Here is a 17,731-nt window from a genome sequence, read left to right as displayed (position 1 = left end):
GTTACTATTGCAAAATTCTGTATAATAATTTCGGCATTTTCTAATAATTAAATGGCTGTAGAAGTGTAAATGTGATTAAAAAGAGAATTACGATAGTTAAAATAGACCTTTTATTGTAAATGCAGGTATGGGTGCTGACTCTTCATCCGGAATGATTTTCAATCTCACTGCACTACCTTACACTTTTCTGTTGCACAATCTCTTCTCCTCACCCGGAGAAAGTTAAGTCACAGCAGACGTTCACTTTGGATCTGAATTTTAAATTATTAATAACATCAATGTTTCATTAACGAAGTACTATCGGTTATCAATTCGCATGAGTTCGAACTGACTCAGTCATACCACTGAAAAAGTCTTCTGGTGTACTTACTCGTAGAAGAAACTGGAAACCTGAATAACGGAAAATTAAGTAAACGAGAATAATCATTGCGTGAAACTACTTCATTTTACAATATTTAAGTAACAATTTTTTCCATGTAATTCATTACTCGTCAGAAACGATCCAGGCGGTCAGCTAATAGAATACAAGAAATCGATATCAGGCAACAAGAAAACTTAAAGTAGATGTGTAACGTTGTATACTGTTACACGATGAGATATTTTTCATGAGTCATTATCCACAAATCGAATTTGTGTTTTGCTGCAATGCTGACTTTTTAAGGTTATCATTCACGCGTTACCGTTTGTGGTCATAGACCTCTCATTCGAAGATTGCATTGAACCATAATAATAAATAAATTACAGAAATATATTAGTTAGTTTTTGGTGAACAGTAATAATTAATTAAATTACTAACCAAATGTTGATCAATAAACACTTCCCATTGCATTCCTGATGCACCACTCGTCGACAGGTATTCCACTCAGCTTCTGCATCAGAGATCTACTCTCTCTGACCCGTCGGGCGAAGGAAAAAGATGAAAAATATCGGTTATCAGAATTCTTATTACCATTTCGTGACAGCTTGCCTTTCTTAATTCCGACTGCATATGCATGTATTCAAAACTTTCTTTCTTCCGCTGCCGCAGCTGTAAATTCTGAAGGACTTCTTAATAAGAGCTGATCTCTCGGTTACTTAGGTCGCCCATATTTCTTCTTTATGGTTCCTGTTTGCGGCGATCTCCCGCAGTACTTTCTCCCCTGCTCCCACACTTTAATGACACAGTCTGGCACTTCTTCTCTGACTTTTCTTGACTGCGACTACTGACACAGACATACATCACTGGTGACAATTTATCGTTTTCCCAACATGTTCATTGAGCATATAGGTCAGTATGACCATCTCTTTCTGTGACGCATATCTCTACCCACAAACTTAGTAAAATATAACAATCTTTTGCGGAATTTAGCCGGTGAGTAAACAGACGCCATGGTTACAGAACACCCCACTTCCGCCCCCCGCGTCATGCTGAGGATTGAGCTCTCATTCACAAGGAGCAGGTTTCAGAGCCTTGAATAACAATGATGATTTAGGTTTTACGTTGTTTCTTTAAATAGCTTCATACCAATGCCAGAGTGATTCATTTAAAGTAACCACGGCAGATTCACAATCTGGTCACAGTTGTACTGAGCCGGTGCTAAATCTAATGATTTCGACGTCGACAGGACTCTTAACTCCAATCCTCCTGCCTTCATTTTCTTTCTAAGTAATGTAATTGAATAACACTGCGGACCAGAAGCGTCAAACGCTGTCAGATGTCTACGTAAATTGGCTACTTTGACAGGACAGCATAAGACTTCAGCATGTGCGTACAGACTTCTGCAGTCTGTGTCAGCACTGAGCTACATCCATAACATCAGTTGCTATCCTTCAAGAATACGCCCCTTGATAACAATGTCGTTTATCGTAACTGGAAGCTCCTTTCTACAACTCAGCTAGTGGTAGTCCACTGCTGACTCCGTCTGTAATAAGCAGCAGTGAGCGCGACCTCTGTAATCAAAGCGCAAATATTGAGAAAATATTACTAGCTTGGAAAAACCGTAGGTAAGCGGACATATGTGAGTGCGTGAACAGTGATGATAAAAATGACCTAAATTTCCATCTTTACGATGTTAATATACTTGTAAGCGTTTGCATCCTTCATGTTTTTTAAACTACTGTCCAGCATAGAAAGTAATGTAATTGTGACTCACAGCCCGAATAAATCTATAACAGTACACTGTATCAGTATTGTTTTCAAAAACTAATAAATTTTATAAACTACCTTAACAGGAATACGTTACTCAACCGAACTCTGTTTCATTAATCCCGAACTTCTACGTGTAGTATTGTAATGATGCAGCACAGACAAGTTTATAATAATACTTTTATATCCTGTTCCGGAAAACGTGTGTTCGTCAAGACTGATAGCCTTTATGTGCATACATCCTCCTCGTATAAAAATTCGAGTAAAATATGTTTCGGTTTAATTCCACGGTGTTCATAAGATAGATTTAGGAGTCTTTTTATCATTTATATCACTGAAAAATCTTAAGGGGCTGATGCTCAGCAGCTCGGATTGTTTAGTAGAAATAATTGATAACACGTTTCCATTGACAGTGCGTTATGGTCACCAATAAAATATTATTCAGGATTTTTTTCTTTACATCGTTCTCTGTATGTTGTTTGCGTTCCACACTGCATTATTTTTCAGGTTAGTTCCTCATGGAAGATACATGGTGTCGTTTCTAGATTATTCAATATCACAGTATCACCTTTTAATCGTTGATTCGTTCGTGTCATAACTCAAATCGCAGTACATATTATAATGAACAGAATTACTAATATGGAGAGCACTACAACTATTTAAAAAGTTGTAGCTTTTTTCAGTACGAATAACAGACAAAGCTCACGGATTTGTATTAATGGGAAGTGATTGTGTTAGCTAACGTCTTGACGTGCTGAAGTAACTAAAGACATTCAAAGAGCAAAGCAGTTAGAAACGAAACACAAAGAACTTAGCCCAGAAGATACTAGGCGTACGACACATGCTTCACAGATAAGTATTTTGAAAGATTTAAAAAATAACATGTAGGAAAGGCTAGCAGCCAGAATTCTCAGTCATAACTGATAGTGCAAGTAATACACATTTGTCCGTGTACAATTATTAGGGTATCATGTAAAGTTTTGTGGTAAGTCTCTCAAGAACTTTCCGAGATTTTTGCGGATAATTCTTAACATTTGTATATTATATATGTACAAGTACACTATATATGTTAAGAAAGGTGTAGCCTACATCCGTTCGAAAGTTTATCGTAGTATTGTGTAAAATTTTGGAGTAAATCGGTCAAGAACTTTTCAAAATTTTTGATAACAACGTTACACTACGACTTGTTTTAATGTAGAAATATAGGTTTTATACATTTATTTATATTTTGTTTGTATTTAAATAATGTGTACACGACGTCCGTCCGAAAGTTAATTATAGCATCGTATTAAAATCTCAAGTGCATCGGTTTTTGGTAACAATATTAAATTACGACTTGTCTTTATATGTTAGTACAGATTTATTAAATTATTGCAATTGGTTTCTATGATTCGCTCCACCATCAGACCCGTAGATTCAGAACATTTAACATTAGCATCAAAAAGTAACACCATAATGTCAATGGTAACTATGAAAAAAGGAACGTTAGCTAATATTGGACTTAACCAAATGAAATTACATCTATTGGTGTTAGCAGCACAACCCTAAAACCATAAAAGAACAATAATTACGAATTCCGTCCGATTGTAACACTGATATTTATTGTTGAAAACCATGTGACTAAACCAACAGGTTTGTTGCCCGGTAGAAGCATTCTGTCGTATACATTAGAGTCGAAAAGTTCGCCACAGTTACGCAAATATATTGTCTTACCAGGATGTCGGAAGAATTACTGAACAAACTAAAGCTTAATCACAAGCCATTTGGCATAGAACAGTTTCCAAAATACAGAGTCAGATAAGTTCCAATAACCAAGATAAAGATTTGTAAGAAAACAACACAACTGGGAAATCCCTTCTACAAAAGAGAAGCTTGTAATAGGGAATATGGTTACCCCTAACAGCCACACACATCTCTATGAGATGGTTGAAGATCTTTCATACCTCAGCAAGAGCGGTGCGGAAGTCTGGAAGTGTCCTCGGTGGAGACTGGAGGAATGGAGTTCGTCTCCCTAATGCGTCCTGGCGTAGCCTACAGGACTCAGACCTGGATACGTTGCAGGCCATTCCATGCGACAGATATTTTTACCTTTAAGCAATTCATACACCAGAGCATCTCGATGGGAACGGGCGTTATCATCCGTGAATAAGAAGACTTCGAGAACTGCACTTCTCTGTATCTCTGGGCGTTTAAAGCATTCCTCCCACGACCAACGAAGATGTGCAGCTCCGTACGGCTATTGTACTTGACGCCTCCCCGCACCAAGACGCCATCACCACCAAACCGGTCTCTTTCCACGGTGTTCCTGGGACTGTATTGGCTACCAGATTCTCTGCCGAGTAACGTGCACCGAGGATCATTTTACAACCTGAAGCGGGGGTCATACGTAAAGAGCACATTCCTCTGTTCGTTCATGGTGTAATTTTGATGTTGCCGACCCCACAATACACGGGCCCGTCTCTTTTCTGGCTGTTCTGAGCCTCGAGTACATAGTCTATCGAAAAACAGCAACTTCTGAGGCATCAGAAAACTCTTCAGCCAATTGTCTTGCAGGTGTACTGCGATTTTGTCTGGCAGTAACAGCCAGATATCGGTCCAGCTGTGCGGTGGTTATTCTTGGTCGACCGTGTACTAACCTACGACAAACGTCTCCTGCGTCTCAAAACCATCGCCTAAGCCTCGAAATGACAGTTTGTGGTGCATCCGAGGATACTAAGAGTTTGGCCTGTGTCAAGCCTGCTTACAGGCGGCCGGGTGTTCTGTCCTGCAAAGCAAGGTCCCAATTGCCTCTTTGTGGCATTATATATGACGGTAGTATCCGTTCCTGTAAGAACAGTTACCGTTGATAACCATTCAGCTTTGCTAGAAATGAAATGATAGTTAAATGGACATTTTCAACATGTCCCCAGTGAAGTACATCAACGCCTGTTTGCAGCTAGGATGTCCATTTAATTATTATTTAATTTTTAGCAAAGCTGCATGGTCATCAACGGTAACTGTTCTTTCGGGAACAGATGTTACCGTCATATATAGTTAAAATATGGCTTCCCAGCCATTGACCTTCTTGTGCGAACGCACACGCTACGTCCTAACTCGTACGGGACTTGATAGATTAATCTGCCATAAGTAATGAGAATAATGGGCAAACATCTATTAGGCGAACTACGAATGTAGTGGTGTGGACATGTTGGGAATGTGGGTCTCACGGGGAGCGTGCAAGGGATAAGTCCCTGCAGGCGCACTATCCTCTGTGCCCCCGGTGGCTAAGATGGATAGAGCGTCTGCATGTAAGCAGGAGATCCTGGGTTCGAGTCCCGGTCGGGGCACACATTTTCAAGATATCTCCAGTGAAGTGCATCAACGCCTGTTTGCAGCTAGGGTGTCCATTTAATTCTCATTTCATTTGTGTCATTACGTTGTCAGCTTCACCAAACGATTACCCTTTGCCCACTACGAACGGACAATCAGGACTGTGATATGAGTGATCTCATTCACTGTTCGTGTCTATCTTTCGGTTACGCTGCTTTTCACTGCACGGATTACTCCTTTCCCATGCAGAGCGAACAAGCAGGAACCATAGATGATGTTGGATCTTTGCTCACGTTTTCTCTTTTCATTGTTGTCCTTTCGTATTCATGACTAACTTCTGGGCGCTAGTGTAGAGTTAAGTACAAACGTATAATAAAACATGTATAGTGCAGTTAAATCATTTGAATCACACAGTAGAACTAGCGATATTGTGCAGATATGATTTGCTAATGCAAAGATACATCTGACTGTCTCCGACGTTCCATCCACTTCGTACTCCGTAGTCAAAAACTGGAGTAGGGTAAGGAGACCTATCTCGTCAACAGTAAATATTTTTTATGGTTGATGCTATTGTTTTATTTTGTGCGCCTAGGGACCTTCGGACGATGGAGTGAACCACCGATACCGGTCTCAATTAAATGAATTATAAATATAGACAGCCGACGGTGTCAGTTATTGCTTCGCAAATATTTATCAGCTGTTCTTCTATTACTCGTTTGAAAATGGATGTACAAAAGAATAGTTACTGCGCATGTGGCGTTTTGATGCATCGGATTATACAAAAATACTCATGGGAAATTAAATCCACTTTCAGAAAACTCGAATCCGATACTCTGTCTTTCAGACAAATGCACACATGTCATCACTATCGTTATCTCTAATTCGAGTTTACTTTCCTTTTTTGGCAATATAAACTGGTGTACGGAAGAAAAAGGGCTTTTTATCCTCACAAAAATAAATTCTTTGTGAACATGACCCTAGCACGTTATGAGCACACTAGGGTAACTGATTTCATAACCATATCTATACCGACTGTGGCTGTAATTGTATATTAAATAATTAATTAACACAACTACTTCGTAAGTAGTCACTAAAGTCATACATGTCAGTCACGACGCTTTTCGGAGACTTAGCTTGTACTGACAGTATGGGTATTAGCACCCCCGAAATGCTGTCTGAGCCCTCACTGTATTAGAAATACTGCAAGAACTAAATATTTTGTTAGTTGTATAGAAGAGAATCAGTTAGGATAAAGCAACAATAACCATTTTTAAAAAACTGCTGCATTAATACCAATAACTCTGTTATTTTACATTTCACACTGAAGAAATCTGTTCTGAACTATGCAGTGTTTATAAATTTATAATGCTTATTAGACGATTGTCATGACTGTTAGTCAATATTCAACCACCTTCCATAAAATTTCTAAGAGTACGTTATACGAAATACTGCTCGACATGCCGAAATTGCATTTGCCAAGTACAAGAATTTTAGATATCTCTATTGATTGTACTGCAATTTACATCACTGTATTGTTATGCGATGTAAATCACATAGTATAGCATCGTCTGATGTTCTTCTGGCCAAAATAACTTCTTATGTAATCGTATACGTCTCACTAGACGGGTACTTACATTTCCACAACGGATTTCATCAAAGACCTAGATCCACCCTTGACCGTAGACCTACGAGCCTCCTAGTTTTTCTCTTTCCTCTAAACACGAATACGCCGCTGCCTAAGTTGCAGACTGGGCTGCTCCTACGCCTCGAAAGCGAGCAGACGTAATCATAGCAAAGCCGCCATCAGATGTTGTTGCGGCAGTTCGCGGAACATCTGTTACGCTCCCGTAAAGATCGGTTTCACAGCGGACAGAAAAACACATCCCGCACGTGGATTACAGAACACATTGTGATTGAGACACCCGTTCTTGACCAGAATAGGTCGTCACAACTTTGCTCCCATTGATTCATTCTCGTAGTCAGTGTACTCCCTTCCGGTACCCAGAAGGATGAACACCCCATAACAAAACAATTTTGAACAAAAAAGTCAAGTGTCTTGCGGGATGACTTTTCTAAAAGTAAGACACAAAACAGATTAGAGAAACATTTGAATGATCCATGAAACCATTTACAGCAAGTAAGGTTGTTAAATGTTTCTCTAGCGTGTTTTGGTTTCTACTTCTACAAGAATCATTTCACAAAATATATGAGCTTTTTTATTCTCAATGTTTTTCATTTTCAAGTTTTGTTCAGAAAGCTTGAAAAATATATTTAAATATTGATCGGAATTCTGAAATTGTTAACAGTACACAGATCAAGAGAAAAGAGAGAATTTTAAATTTATGGTATTATTTTATACTTATTTTATTTTTTAGAAAGAACGAATTGTATATTTTCCATATTAATGTACTTTTTAATGTAGAGAACAGCTAAGCCTTGAAGACATGAACCTCTTGACACTTCATTCATGCAGCTGACAACAACAATTTCAAGTTTCTCTCAAATAAATAATAAGCTTTTCCTAATTACCCTGATTATTTTTCAGCAATGAAAACGTTTTTACAAAACTATACTTCATATTGGTCAATTTGATACCCCATTTGTCAAATTCTGACACTTAGTTCGGCTATGAAATTGCGGAAATATGTTTTCTTTAATCATTAAGTTTTTCTTAACAATCCTGATTACTTTCAAGCAATTAAATCTTTCGTTTGAAAAATAGACATCACAGTGGTTCGGTTTGATATCTATGGATCTAGTTGCAGCTCATCTTTTGGCTATGAAAATTCGGACGAAAATCTATTGCGTAATTTCTAGAGAGTCTTGTTTTCGACCTGCTCAGATAGTTAATAAAATATGTGAGCTAAGGCACAGGGGCTAAACCACTGCAAATAAAATTGCACATATTTGACTAGTTTCTGGATTTTTAATTTTTCCTAAGTAGAGCCACATTCTTTTTTTTACTTCTTTGTGCGTTTTTTTTCTAAAAAAATTTTCGAGTGTGTGCATGGACACTAGAAGACCAAGACACATAGTGTATTGAAATAGACATCTTTAAAAGTATTATTGTAATGAAGAGTTAAACTAAGCAACACAAACACTTAGCTCTGTAGCGTTTAACCTCTATCCATTGGAGCTACAGAAAAGATAAAGTCTTGTGAAACGCATTGTGGGTATAAATGAACAGTGAATGGTAACAGTAAATTTGTTGTTTCATTCGATATCAGCAAGGGACAGTACAGACTAACCTAAAACAGTCCCATTTAAAAATGTCTCCAAAATTAATTTTCTTCGAGAAAAGGATTAAAATGGTTTGAATAACTAACCACATAGCTACAGCTTAAGACGGTCGTGATGTATCCTCTAATTACCATTATAGTAAAATTTATTGAAACTCAAGAAATAAGCCACTTAAGTTTAAAAAGAGCGATATAGTTTCTTGTTCATAATCTCAAGTTGTGGATAAGAAAACCATGGATATATAGTCTCATTAGACATTTTGTATATTTTTCAAGTATTTAGCCTATGTACATTGCCCTTAACATTGTTGTGGTGCTATGTCAGTAGGAACATTTGCAAGTAGAGACACTAGTAAGGAAATTTGGATATAATTCCGTAGAAGAAAGTTACAAGTAACTCAAACGACTGAACACATTCCAAGTCAGTACCATCACAAATGGTGTTACGATAAAATAAGTACTACAATATTATGTGAATAATAAAGATGTCTGAATTCTACATGTTACATGAAACTATAAGCTAAAACTATCAGGTACACTATATGAACGGTCTGTACCTTTTTCACATTACAATTTTGTCCCATCAAATAACTGAAATGTCCACTACGGCAACATTCCGTTCACTTTTAATAACTGTAATATGTGATTTGATTCTTCCCTCGCCGTTTGATAAAAAATCATATTTTTAAATCGACAATACAAAAATGTAGGTTTTCTACGGTATTAATTTTATTACAGTAACCAGTTTTCGGCATAAAGGCCATATTCAGATAATAAATGGTTGACTGATGATCATCTAGGCAGAAATCAGTTAAGTAAATAATATGGTAGAATATCCATATATTGTGATTTTTGGTATAAATAACTTTACTGTATACAATATCAAACACGTAAATTGTACAAAAATACGACGTTTATCACCTAGTCATATAAGAACGAAAAAAATGCAGCTGCTTCATACTACAAACCTTGCAATCAGTACTAAAGCATAGAAAAGTATGAACTACCACAACCAAAAATATTAGAACAAATATTCTCAATGTCTCATCATATATGAACACAGTTGTTGTCTATGTGGTGGCAACTTTATGAAAAATTTTTATGTAGGCTCGAAATCGTTTCACATGTATCTGTGTCCACTGTTCTACATGCTACCCGGTAACACAGACATCACTAATAAAAAAGCTTCATTAACTGTGTTTCTGTGGTTCAGAAGGGACAGCATAGGCCCCAAGGATCCTGTATTTCGAAGCAAACGTTGAAAGGAAAGCAGATGGTTATCTTGGCATTGACTTTCACGACTTTGTAGTAGGTAACGTTTGACCTCGCTTGCACCCAGCGATTTAGGATGGACTGAAATGTCTTCGACAACGAAATGCTCTGTAAGAAAAGAAAAGAAGAATTCTAAGATTTAAGAAATGTACATTAGGGTTAATCAGGCATTATATTGCTAATACAAATGGAGCAGTACTAGTAAGACATTCACTACAATAGGAGATAAATGACTTGGAAATTAGCAGTATTTTTTAAACGGAGAAAACTGATTGAAGGCTTAACTAAATATTTTTATTTCAACATGGGTCAGTTGCATGACCTACATTTGTCAGTACACTCACTAGGTGCGGTTGAGAACTAGCGTAAATCAGTGATTAACATGTATCAGTACAATATGAGAACCGAAAGGCTGGAGAAAAAGAAATTCAACAGACATTGTCGCACCAGGTGCCGCCATGAGACTATTGTTGCTACTGAGGGATCTCATGTTTGTTATTGATCTGTAGGTACAACAATAGTGCATTATGGATAAGCCACAATTCTGCGTAGAAAGCAGAAAATTTTGCTGACTTGCGGCACACAGAGCTACTTCTGTATCCGTATTCTGCTAGCCACTGTGAAGTGTCTGGCAGAAGATGCACTGCATACTATTTCTCGTTCCACTGGCGTATGAAACGTGGGCTCAGCGACCGCTTAAATGACAATGTTCGCGTGGTAATTTGTCTACTCTTATCTTCACCATCGCAATGGGAGCGATAATTATGAAGTTGTAGTATATTCCCAGATACTTTGTTTAATACTGGATCTTAAAACTTTGTAATTACGTTTTATAGCGATAACTGAAACTTGACTTCAGCATGTCCGTGCGGTCTCCCCCTAGACGGGTCGCGCGAGTGTTTTGTAAGCACTCTCCTTTGTAGGCTGACGACATGTGCCCAGTCTGCTTCCAATGAACCAAATTTTGCCATCTACTGTACCAATGACTGAGCCTGCATGATCATTCCAATTAACGCCTCCACAAACTGTTAAACCTTGGAATTTGGATGAATTGTGGGATTCCAATTATGACTCATTAATATCATAGTGAAAGCGTGATACATCCCAAAATACAAGGATTTTAAGCAGACTACATTCAGACGTTTGATATTTCATTCTATGAAGGGGGAGTAGGAGTTGGGTGGTATGCTCCACGTTGTGGGGTGAGACCAGCGGTCGCTTTCATATTATCATTGCTGGTAGTGCAGCGGTGGTGAGCCTTACAGTCTCAGGCAATTTAATAACGTCATTATGGTAACCCATTCTTAACTCTTCTATAGCTTAGTGTAAATATGATTGTGGGTGTGGATTTTCTAAATCATTATTTTTGTGAATCTGATTTTGATGCATTTCAGCAGAAGCTACAGGTAGATGAAACACATGCGCTTGTGCCTTTCGTAGCACAAAAGATCAGTGTTCGGGTACCTCAAAAGTTCATTGCTTGGATAAGTTGTATGGCAAACAAGGGACGACAGCACTTCATGTACTCTAGAGACAGAGAGCAGGAGCACCAGCGAAAATATGTAGTCCTCTAACAGAGGATCAGATACGAGATAGGGACCAAGTAGTTGAGAGAGTTCTCGAGAAGAATGTCAAAGCGTAGACCGTTTCCTGGCTGTTGGGAACTTCACAGCTGTGGTCATTTGAGCTGTTTAGGACAGTTATTCTTTTCCTTGTTCGACTCTGTTCCTTGCTCTGTTGTTCAGTTCTCTTCTTACGTCAACGAAATAAAGAGTTTTGATTTTTGAGGTTTGGAATTGAACGAAGTGATCGTTGGTTGCACGTTGAAAAGGGGGTTGTAAAACTAAGAGTTAAGAACGAAAGAGAACTGACATATCTAAAGATGACGACAGAGGCAGCATGTGATCATTGTTAAGAACAACACTGAAAGTCTACTAGTTAAAAAGTTGGGAGATAATTTTCAGTTTTTAATGAAAAAGAGGAAAGAAACTGAGGATAAGACAAAATGTTGCAAGTAAGAATACAATGATTATTCGGTAATATAAAGTTACCATCATTGATTAGTTTTGTAAATGCTAAATGCAGCGCATGTAGTGTAGGAAAATGGAATACGTAGCCGTGAGCGCTAGTGCTGTAGTGGTATTAATGTTAAGCTTATAAACGTATTGAAGTGGACAATCCAGCGTTAAGCATTAGCACCGCAACCAATCACATTTTATTTGTTGTTTTAAAATTCAACGGACTGAGCAGCGATCAGTGCCAGTATAGAATCAAAAATTTTCATAAACATAGAATTAATGTCTAAAACAAGATGAAAATGACAACCTAGAAGGCATGGAATTAGTTAATTCAAGATATACAATCCAAAATTTTGAAATACCCAGGTCTAGTCATTATTTTTAAGAATTTGTAAGAAGGGTGGAAAAGCTTCGAAGATTCCGCATTATGGGCAAATATAATCATGTCATGGAATATACTTAACAGACCGTCATTTTTTCTGTTTTCCATCTTTCCCTTAGTTGCTCTAAATTCGTGGAGGTATGTGCCATCTATGATCATACATGAAAGCAGTTGGTTTATTGCCACACGCGTTTCGCTTATTTTATTTGGGAAGTATCATCAGTGACCTTAAATACATTGTCCTATTATACATACAATAAACGTTTTATTTGGTAGATAAAATATGCTCTTATATTACGTTTTGTCGTGTTTTCTCACTTTTTTAGGTTAGAAGCAGCTTTTGTAGCACAAGTGCCGTACTGTGAACGTATAACACCGAACGATACGTTCGCAGTACGGAACTTGTAAAGAGAAAATTTAATATATCAGCATATTATATCTACCACATAATACGTTTATTGTATGCATAAAAGGAAACATATATTGAGGTCACTGATGATGCTTCCCAAATAAAAGAAGCGAAACGCGTATGGCAATAAACAAAGTGCCTTCATTTAGTTACATAAACAGTACATACCTCCACGGACATATTTAAGAGAATCTGGAACGGGTATAGGCCACATCGGATTAGTGTCACGTGTATAGGCAAGTGGTGGTATTAGGACACCCTAGCATGGACAGGTTCTCGCGTTTGAAAACCTAGGTCACAGTTGAGTACAAGACAAGGCAGGTAAGAGATCAGAGCCGAAGTATGCGACGGCACCATCGCACAGATGTGTCGAGCAGAACACCCACTTGTTCCGCTACCTTTCGTCTGGTGTTACCGCAAAAGAAAGAGAAACAGGTGGAATGCCTGTAGTCCGCCCCACAACAGTCTAAATACGACTATCGCTGCAGAGGGTAGACCATGTGGTGCGTATGCCACAACAGCGAGAGGTTTCTAAAAAGTTGTCTTCTTGTGAAATAATGTACAAGGAGCAGTACACCTAAAAAGTGTGTATAATGTTGTGTATTTTATTTCTTACAACTACCTAAGATTTCTGCATGTTATTTGCATGTTAAAGTCATAGTAACAGGATAAGTGTGATTTTACATGGCCATAGCGGTAGGGATACTTGGAAATTCAGTAGTAACAGCAAATGCAAAATCAATAGGTGACGAAAGAGTTGCTTTAAGAATAAGATTTTGGTGGTTGCATTAAAGACGTAAGTTTGAACAGAAAGTTGTGACTGGTCTTGATTTCTAAAACTCCTGGAGTTGTAAAAAGCGATGGAGTTGGCGTGAGACGTGGCAGGGCTATGTTATCTCATTGGCAACACTTTTCCGAACGACAGTATTACGTAATTTAGGAAGTAGAGTAAGAGAATACGTTATGGTAAGACATTTTCTAAATATGTGTTTTATTTCAATCAAAACTGATTGGTGCCCATCGTATCTAAATCCGCCAGTTGGAGACAGTTAAGTGAATTTTAATTAAGTAGCAGGCGATATCAGAATTCGGGGTGGGTGCAGCGTACTTGAGAAGGATGCAACTCATCCAGATGGTGCGATAGCGATGGGTCGTAACGGGACAAAAGCGAACAATTTGGAATGTTGTGGAAGCTTCATGCAGAGTACTGCGTAAGAAGAACTCAAAGTAAGGGAAGACGCACCTTTGTTTGAATGAACTCATATCTGTGACCCTGAAGGATGAGAGAAGAAAAGTAGTCCTGTCAAAAAATATGTTTGAGAGGAGGCAGAGATATTACAAAACTATTAGAAGAGGGATTCCGGGAGAGTAAACCAGAGAGGAACAAGTGAGGAACATTAAAATATGAAAATATCAGAATTGTGTTGGCGTCACAGCTCGTTGTCAGAGTCAGATTGCGACGCGTATTGACTGAGGACAGACCTGCAGCTGATGGCAGCTCAGCTTCGGTGACGCAGTAAGCTGTTTGGTAGTTCAACAGGTGTTCGCAGAGTACAAATACGTACAGTTGCTTAGGAAGTCACTTTAATTGTTGTTTACCAGTTTTACTTCTGCTTGTGACAATAACTACAGATTTAGACTTGGTTAGGTGAGATGAACAAATCTGTTGCCATTCTGCTACGTCATCCCTCACACTGGTGCTGGTAAGCAGGACGACACTTCTCCTCTTCGGCGTACTTTTGCAGTTGTGAAGCAGGTAATCGCAGATGGTCTCCTGGGTTGCGACCGCGAGTGCAGTTTTTATAGAAGCACGGATTCTTGTCTGTTTCGATCCTAAGCAATGTAGAACAATCTTGGCGTTTGTAAAGTCCCATTTTGTAGCAGTATATTTTATTTGGTATTTCGCTGGGATTGCTAGGTCGTCAAATTTACGTGACACGAAGCTTACTCGAAATTCGTGGCTTCAGTGCAGGCTCTGTGAATTCTGGTGCGTGACATACAAAGTATTTATCTTTGATTTAAAACTTTCACTGCTGTATAGCAACATAACTAGAGACCACCGGACCTCACGATATAGGGTGAGATTCGGATGGATGATTCGTTTCCTTGCCGATGGGACTGGTGACACCCCGGAGAAGCTGAATACTGAACAGTAGTTTGTGTGTTCACAGAGAAACAATATTCCCGGAAACTAGTTTTTTTCTTTTTGTCAGTTCATTATTAAAGTTGTAACTAGGAGATTAATAAACAGTTCTTTATGAAAGTCGGAACCATTTTCCCTTCGGCAGTTTGTTTTTACCAGACGCATTGGGTCAATGAACTTCTATTATAGTTTCTCTTCCACACTCATGCCCATAAATTAAGGATAATGCTGATACATGGTGAAACAAGCTCTGGTGGACGGTTTGCGGGTTTAAATCACCTCGGGTTATGACCATGCGGTGCATTTGACCTGCGATCGTCGCACGGTGGCGCTGGCAGCAGTCCACATACGCAGAGGTGTGTTGGTGAGGTGCAGCGAGTAAGTGTGCAGACGTTTTCAGACGTGCTAATGGTGACTGTGTGTTTAAAATGGCTCAAAGAACACATATTGATGACGTTATGAGGGGTAGAATTCTAGGGCGACTGGAGGCTGGTCAAATACAGCAGGTCGTAGCACGGGCCCTCCGTGTACCACAAAGTGTAATCTCAAGACTATGGCAACGATTCCGGCACAGAGGAAACGTGTCCAGGCGCTGCAATATGGGACGTCCACAGTGTACAACACCACAAGAAGATCGATATCTCACCATCAGTGACCGCAGACGGCCACGGAGTACTGCAGGTAGCCTTGCTCGGGGCCTTACCGCAGCCACTGGAACAGTTGTCTTCAGACACACAGACTACACATGACTGAACAGACATGGTTTATTCGCCCAGAGGCCTGCAAGGTGCATTCCACTGATCCCTGGTCACAGCAGAGCAAGTAGAGCCTGGTCTCAAGAACACTGTACATGGTCATTGGAACAGTAGTCGGAGGTTGTGTTCAGGGAAGAGTCCAGGTATGGTCTGAACAGTGATTCTCGCCGGATTCTCATCTGGCGTGAACCAGGAACCGGATACCAACCCCTTAATGTCCTTGAAAGGAACCTGTATAGAGGTCGTGGATTGCTGCACGCACATCCCTGTATGTCTTTGACAGAAGAACTGTAACAGGTCAGGTGTATTGGGACGACATTTTTCACCAGTATGTCCGCCTTTTCAGGGATGCAGTGGGTCCCACCTTCCTCCTGATGGATGATAACGCACGGCTCCACCGAGCTGCCATCGTGGAGGAGTACCTTGAAATAGAAGATATCAGGCGAATGGAGTGCCCAGCCTGTTCTCCAGACCCAAACCCCATCGAGCACGTCTGGAATGCTCTCGGTCGACGTATCGCTTCTCGTCTTCAAACTTCTACGACACTTCAGGAGTTTCGAGGGCCACTGGTGCAAGAATTGGAGGCTATACCCCAGCAGCTGATCCAGAGTATGTCAACCCGTCGTGTGGCCTGTGTACGTGTGCATGGTGATTATATCCCATACTGATGTCGAGGTACATGCACAGGAAACAGTGGCATTTTGTAGCACATGTGTTTCGGGACGGTTTTCTCAATTTATCACTAATACTACTTACAGATCTGTGTCTTGTGTGTTACCTATGTGTCTACGCTATTGGCGCCAGTTTTGTGTATTGCCCCGTTGTGCGGCACCATATTCTGCAATTACATTTAATTTATGAGCATGAGTGTAATTCACGTGTGCATACAAAACCAACGCGAGCTCGGGGTCAGAACGAATCCACCAGGTGATCCAGATAGGGTTCAACAGGTTGTAGCGGCACTGATACGCACTGAATGAGTCATCACCAGCTCGTAGTAGGCGTCCGGTATCACTAGTCCGCCAGTTTAAGGCTGTATTAGGTGTTTCTAGAAAGGCGAGGTATGTTGTCTTTTTTCCTTTTCACCTGTCCGATAAACCTCGCTATGCACAGATACTGGTGGATATGGCGAATTAGGTTACAGTGGCGACCGTTCTCCATCCGGAAGACTCGGGCTCGCGCTCACCTTGGCGACGCTGGTGGTGGCGCTGTAGGGCTGTAGCGCGAGCGCGCGGTGCAGCGGCGTGGTGGCGGGCGTCTCCTCGCCGCTCTCCGCGTCGCTGTAGTCGGAGGCGTCCCCCTGCCGCGTCACGATGCGCGCCGTCGCCTCCTCCGTGACGTCACCGACCTCCGCCTCCTGCTCCGCCAGCCGCTGCAGCGCTGCCGCCAGCTCGTACGCCATCAAAGCCACTCGCTCTGCGCACACCACACAGCTACTCAGGTCTAACGGTGCACGACGCTGGTTTCCGTAACGGAAAAAACATGCTTCCGGCATAGTCAACCGTCAACACAAACACACATCCCAGAGAGGGCGGAGGCGTCGGCAGATAACATCATCTTGGCCTCGGGGAAACTGCCTCTAGACAGCGCAAGAATCAGCAGTGATCAAGCAAATCAGAAGTCAATAAAAACCGTGGCATCAAAGTCATATAAAGTACGTTCACAGCGAATGTGGCCTCTAAGAGAAAAAGTATCACGATGATTCTCGATTTGCAAAAAAATGTTGTTGTGTGGAACGTGACTGCCGAGGGGGAAATAGACTGAACATTGAATGAAAGGGTAACACATTACGAATTGCAGCGTGAAATGTGAAAAGTTCTAACTTGATAAAAATGCTAGAAAACCTGAGAAGGGAAATGCATATGATCAAGCTATAGCGGTCAGTGAAGTAAAATGGAAAGAAGACAAGCATTTCTGGTCAGACGAATATAGGGTATTATCAGCAGCATCTGCAAATGGTGTAAATGGAGTAGGATTCTTTAGAAATAGGACGGTGAATGCCACCCATATGTTGTGCAACATTTCAATACGTTAGCAGTCCTGTGTGGGCGGGGACTGTCATCGATAAACAGAAATTCG

General features: G+C 40.1%; 1 protein-coding gene across 2 annotated transcripts in view; it reads right to left on the bottom strand.

The window, feature by feature from the left end:
• Window positions 1–9,026: 9,026 nt before the first annotated feature.
• The window catches only part of LOC126303359 (uncharacterized), a 36,302-nt gene continuing 27,597 nt past the window's right edge, over window positions 9,027–17,731 (bottom strand). For both annotated transcript variants that reach the window (XM_049991786.1, XM_049991788.1), the window contains exons 3-4: window positions 16,839–17,068; window positions 9,027–10,053 (exon numbers count right to left, since the gene is read on the bottom strand). In XM_049991786.1, the coding sequence (XP_049847743.1) occupies window positions 9,883–10,053; window positions 16,839–17,068 (401 nt within the window). In that variant the 3' untranslated portion in view covers window positions 9,027–9,882. The remainder of the gene's footprint in view (window positions 10,054–16,838; window positions 17,069–17,731) is intronic.

Source organism: Schistocerca gregaria, chromosome 1, assembly GCF_023897955.1.
Source record: "Schistocerca gregaria isolate iqSchGreg1 chromosome 1, iqSchGreg1.2, whole genome shotgun sequence".
Lineage (NCBI taxonomy): Eukaryota > Metazoa > Arthropoda > Insecta > Orthoptera > Acrididae > Schistocerca > Schistocerca gregaria.
This window is presented reverse-complemented; position numbering and strand designations above follow the sequence as displayed.